This window comes from Triticum urartu, chromosome 1A (assembly GCF_056163025.1).
Source record: "Triticum urartu cultivar PI428250 chromosome 1A, HENAU_Tu73, whole genome shotgun sequence".
NCBI classification, from domain to species: domain Eukaryota; kingdom Viridiplantae; phylum Streptophyta; class Magnoliopsida; order Poales; family Poaceae; genus Triticum; species Triticum urartu.
The window spans coordinates 399,667,704-399,673,496 of NC_141873.1; the positions used below are offsets into that span (position 1 = coordinate 399,667,704).

The window sequence follows — 5,793 nt, forward strand, 5'->3', positions numbered from 1 at the left end:
AAGGGAGATTGTTTAGTTTCTTCTCAAAAGGTTTGCCTTATCACGAGCTAGCCAATGGCCCAGCAGATGGCTCCCACTGGAAAGTAAACATAACACCAAGCATAGAATTGCCGCACATTGTTAGGACATGGCTACAGGGCATGGGAGAAAAGGTGTTGCACCGACTCATGGTGATCACAAAACGAACAAACATTATTGCCAGGCCATTTTTCTTTTGCATCACATACCTAATAGGTATAGCATTTTGAAAGGGCTGCCAAAGAAATTTTTGAATTTTCAAAGGATTTTTTGCCCTCCAAATCCACTGAAAGTTAGCCCCCATGCACATCATTCTCCATCTGGTGCATAGACCTGGTAGTGAACACGTCCCTTTTAGTAAATATCAGGTTCAGCTTTTCTAGGTAAGGTTTCAATCTACAGCAGAGAAGTTGCAGTTAGATGTACAGCTTCGTCGCCGGGTCTCTGAATTTCGTTCCGGTGCATATATAACAGAGAAGCTGCAATTAGATATACAGCTTCGATTGGCATGCTATCTATCAAGTTTGCTATCAGATGGAGACCCAACACGTGAAACCAAGCGGTGAAAGAGTATGAGATGTACTAACCATCAAGAGATAAGAAACTAATTGGCCAATCTATTTCATTTCAGTTTACATCTGAAACAGCAAGAAATGTTAAATTCACTCCATTCCCTTTCCTCAAATGTCAAATGTACCACAATCGAATATATACAGAACGCATCAAAGCAATCTCACATACTAAGGATGAGATGAGTTTACAACACACTTATTACATTGATGAAACAGAATATAATCTAATACATGACGAGTAGCTCGCCCCTCTTTTGTATATGCACAATGCCACTAAGGATAGTATCCCCATTTATTCCATGTGGAAAGCTGCAACACAAGGCCTTCCTCCACTATTCTCATGATGCGCTCTTGGCAAGGCATACATAAATACATATACATTCATAACTGGATGGACCTCCGGTTGGTCGTTAACGCCTGTGAGCGGTAGTGGCTGCATGAACAAGGTTGCAGCGCTCTAGATAAATTCTCTTGTGCTGAGCGCCCTGGACTATGTCATGCAACCACTATCAAAGTCGATCTCCCTTACATGGTATCATCATCAAATATTGTGGAAAGCACAAGCCCACGGGCAAATGCACTCCTCTGAGCCCTCTCCTTCTGATCCTTCTCGGACAGAGATGTTTCAGCTCTGTAAATTCACCACAGACATTCAATCAAATATTTGATAACAAGAACTATTAAACTACAGCAAAACATACATTTCAAAACTCAAAAGGTACAACTTGCCTACATTTGGTACTGAGAAATGATTTAAAAATTCTGATGAGCAACAAATCATCAAAAACCATAAGGCACATAACATTAATCATCAGTATGAAACATACGGATGGGTAGACTATTATGATATACGGCACATGATTAAGTTAAAGCTAGTGTTTTCTTGGACAAATATCTTCAAAATCAAATGATGCCAAGCAGATTAAAGAATAAATCATGCTCATACTAACAGCGTAAAAGGGACAAGTAATACGTCAAAAAGGTAACCACGTAACCATAACAGACAATGTACTATACAATTGATAACAATGACAAAAACTAATTGGCATCAAGGCTTTGCCATTTTATGCATGCTTAGAGGGCATAAAAAGCGGTACTGGCTATGCACAAGGACAGCGCACAATGTAGAATGTGGAAATCTATCATCCACTGAGCAGAGATAGTAGTATCGTGGCAAAGAAGGAGCGGAGTGAGGCGGCAGAAAGAACAAAGCTTGAGGTGACATACCTCTCTACGACCTTTTCATCTGGGAATTTATTTAGCAAAAATGTTTTGTCAGATGAGTCGGAACGAAAATCTTTCGATGGTTCAGCCACAGGCAAACTACAAATTAAAGATTGCAAAAATGGATCAGGGGCTGCAGCGGGAGGATTAGATACATAGGATGATCCACCAAGAAAGGACTGCAAACTGCCGTCTCTTAAATCCTTTCTCAACAAAGACAGCAAAGAATGGGATCCGGAAGATACTTTTCGGACTCTGCGCCTGCGTTGCATGTATTCTTCATTAAGGAAAGCAATGAATAAATTGTCTTCCAATAGAAACCATGTATTCTGAAGAGGACACATTGTAATATGGTAAAGTCACTAGTACTCATTGGCAGCAGTACAGTGTGAATAAAAAAAAGGATATCTTGAAGTAACTTCCATGCTGCATTGTCAAGTGGCCTATCAAGTCCACCCCAACCCTTGTAGCACAGATGGGGCATACCTGAAAGGTTAGTTCATAAAATTCCATGAGTGCTTATTATTTGAATTCATCAAACAGTTATGCTCACACAAGCAAGGACACAAGGTGAGCACGGTGTCACAATGAAGTCCTACAAGAAAAGAAAACTAAACTGCCAATTATGCCTAATACAGGTAAAAATGAACTACTCCCTCTGTCCCATAATATAAGACGTTTTTTGAAGGACAGAGGGAGTACGTTTTAGTTTAACTCTCTCTAGGCTTACAGTCCAAGTAAACTCAAGGTAACCGAGCAAAACACGCATTAATTTATATTCTAAGTGTAATAATAAAACAAGAAACTTAACTCTCTAGTGTCCCTAAACAGTAAATGTGAGTCCCAATGTAGAAAACCAGGTAGCAATCGCGAACCATAAAAAGTTAAGTACCACTCTTTTTATTCTATAGATAACTCTACTCCGCACCACACACAAATTAATCAGTGTGACACAACTTTTACTCAATGAAATGTGCAAGAACCATGTATCCAAACTCTCAACTAACGAACATAGCTAGCCTAGCAACTATATCTCAAACAACATAACATATTTAATAATGCACGCCCTACTTTGAAGGAGAAGGATGATCTTCTACAATTCAGAGAGCTTAGAACTTGAGTTCTTAACAAGAAAAACAATTACTCAAACTGAAGAGAGGAATAATACATGGCACCTAAGAGGGCCCGAGACTAAGAACAGGAAACTAAAATTTTGTAAAGAGAAATTCTAAAAAGGAACTTGTATAGCCAGTAGCGAATCTATCAGGTGGGCTTCGACAGCCTAGCCTCTGATTTTTCCAGGAAAAAGGCATATATGCATAAGCAAAGCAATCATGGGAGATAATCACAAAAGAGATCATGTTAATACATGTGGCATTGCCTACACAGTTCTGGGCAATGCAAGCGGCGCTTGGGCCTTAGTGCCTATGGCCCGCCCAACAGCTAGCCTGTGTTGAACCCCTCTCTCGTCATCGCGTGCCGCACAACACGTTGGCATCCAGAGGCCGTGTAGCAGGGGAGGCGAGCAGTGGCCTGTAGCTATACGAGATTTTCTTGATTCAAGCAACTTCTTTTCTTTCCAAATTCAGTATTAGTAAATATATTTGACTAGCTGAGATACTTCTTCGGTCCTAAAATATAGCACATGTTTCTCAAGATTATCTTTGATCAAGAATCTAATTGGTCAACCATATGTGGATTGTGTGATTCAAAAATGAGATTGTTGGAATCATGTTGAAATGAACTTTTGAATAATACCGATTTCGTATAAGTTAATCCAAAAATAATAACTGATTAGTCAAAGATATATCTCAAAAAACGGCACGCCTTATATTTGAGACCGAGTCAGCTATATGGTAAGAATTTTACCAAAGTTGATGGTTGTTGTTGAGAAGTTACCACTTCACACTTTCATTGCTAATATTAGGAGAAAGTGAGGAATTTCGGTGATGTCATGATTATTTGATGATAAAATTTAAATTCAACAAACCTACATTTGATGTTTATTTCTTCGATTCGGATTAGTGTATTAAGCTTTGAGCATATTCTCCACTGTGTACTGACAATCTTATTGGCCAGCCATAACACAAAACTGTTTCAGCTAGTTGCATAACTCAACTCGAGAACCAACAATACCTAATACTCCTACAACCCAAGGGAACTACATTCCAAAACCAAACTGACCAAAGGAAAAATTCCCAAGAGCCATAAAGACTCCTGTAGGAACGCCAGAGGCCAACCACATCCCGCAATTCCAACCAGCGACACCATAAAGAAACTCTCTGTCAAGGGAGCAGGTTCCTAAAGTGTTCCAACGCAGCCACCCAAAAGGGAACTTGATTTCTACATTTCCAACCCGAACTACCACAGAAAAACAAGAATTCTCCAGCAGAACATTCAAGAATCTCATCTTTTCAGCAATCTACAAAGCAGTAAACCTATTCCATATCAAAATTACAAGAACAATGGATTTTCCGAACCACTAAAACGTATGGGTTCCTTAATTGCACCATTATCAACATTTCCGTCCTCAAGCGTGACGCATCCTAACAATACTTGGCGTAAAATGTCCCATTTCGGCTAAAATTATCTCAAGGGCTCAAACGGGACCCGACCAAGCGAATCATCAGAAAGGGCGAGGCGACATACCCCGCTCTTGGCCTCGACGGCGTGCTCGTCGTCGATGTGGCAGCAGAGCCCGACGAAGTCGAAGTCCTCGCCGCAAAAGGGGCAGTTGTAGGCCTCCGCCCCGCGCGCCTCCACCTCGTCCCCGCCGGCGTCCGCGTCGTCGAACCCCATGTACAGATCTGACGTGCGACCACAGCGAAATCACGCATCAGCCCCAACGTCGAATTAAAAAGGCGAAATCAGCCGATCGATCGATCGTACCGTAGCGGGACTGCAGGCGCCTCGCGGCGGCGGCGGAGGAGGAGGTGGAGGAGGAGCGGCCCCACGCGTCACCGGAATCCATGGCGGAATTGGACGAAACCCTAGCCTCGCCTCGCCTCTCTCTCTCCTTTCCCCTTTGTGCTGGTGAATTCTTTTTTGGCTTTCCAGGCTTTTCTGTCCGCTCCTCTCTTTCCACTGCTTCGGTGTGCGCGCGAGCGAGCGTGCGGTGTTTGTTGGCCGTTTGCTCCGGTGTGGGTCGGTGCGTGTGAGTGATTGGAATGAATTATGGGACGGAAAGGTAGGGGGAGGGTGGTAGTTGGTGGCTGCCTGCACCTGGTCTACGGTGAGCCACTGGTAACTGCACGGTGGGGCCTCGCTGTCAGCGGTGGTATTTTTGGTGAGATTCTGTCACTGATGGTTGGTGCTGCGAAATGGTTGCAGCGTAGCAAGGGGGCTTAGGGTTACAAATGTGGGAAATCGGAATTTCTAGCGATTTGAGAAGTATTTCCTGATTCTATTTTCTCGGTTAAAACCAGATTAAAAACACAGTTTTTTGACTTTTCTGGAAAAATATAGTATAAATATATACATTCACGTACATGCAACCCAACAAAAAGGATTGGGGTTGTGAAGGAGCAAGAAGAAGTGACTAGATACAGAAGACAGAAGAAGCTTCAAACGGTGACGGATGGCACCAACAACCGGTAAGGGTTGAATCAACCCGAGTCAAACCGACTTAGCCAAACATGGGAAAATTCGAACCAAGCCTTACTTATCACAGGGCCGGGACGCCTTGCCAGCCCAGTTGCCAGAGTCTACCTAAACCATCTCATGAACTTGCACGGATGCCCAATTCCCATGTTCCATCTTGCATGTTTCTCGATCCCCCGATGCCACACGCTTGTTGCCGCCGATGTCCCCGGCCTTTGTGTTAGACCCTGACAAACTAAAGCTCAGAAGATGCCTTGAAGTCACAAAATAGAGTGCAAAGTAACAGTCTTATGATGAGAAAGTCTGGGGTTTGCGCCAATCTCCGGTATGCCAATTAAGGGTGTGTTTGGTTTCTGTCATCAAGTGGAACGGCACGGGT

At 42.9% G+C, this 5,793-nt stretch overlaps 1 protein-coding gene across 1 annotated transcript; it reads right to left on the bottom strand.

The window, feature by feature from the left end:
* Positions 1-672: 672 nt before the first annotated feature.
* Positions 673-4,975, bottom strand: LOC125514388 (protein DEHYDRATION-INDUCED 19 homolog 2). The gene is made up of 5 exons (XM_087522686.1): positions 4,704-4,975; positions 4,464-4,621; positions 2,221-2,300; positions 1,818-2,084; positions 673-1,221 (listed from the first exon to the last, which is right to left on the bottom strand). Exons 1-5 carry the CDS (start codon positions 4,783-4,785, stop codon positions 1,116-1,118), a joined length of 693 nt encoding a protein of 230 aa, XP_087378812.1. The 5' UTR covers positions 4,786-4,975; the 3' UTR covers positions 673-1,115.
* Between the last annotated feature and the right edge of the window lie 818 nt (positions 4,976-5,793).

What these genes read in the sequence shown, in the direction of transcription:
- LOC125514388 (XM_087522686.1), bottom strand. Translation starts at nt 4,785, where the DNA reads ATGGATTCCGGTGACGCGTGGGGCCGCTCCTCCTCCACCTCCTCCTCC. An exon ending in CATGGAAGTTACTTCAAGAT is followed by an intron (nt 2,085 to 2,220) that starts ATCCTTTTTTTT and finishes TGAAGAATACAT; the next exon opens with GCAACGCAGGCGCAGAGTCC. An exon ending in GATGAAAAGGTCGTAGAGAG is followed by an intron (nt 1,222 to 1,817) that starts GTATGTCACCTC and finishes GTGAATTTACAG; the next exon opens with AGCTGAAACATCTCTGTCCG.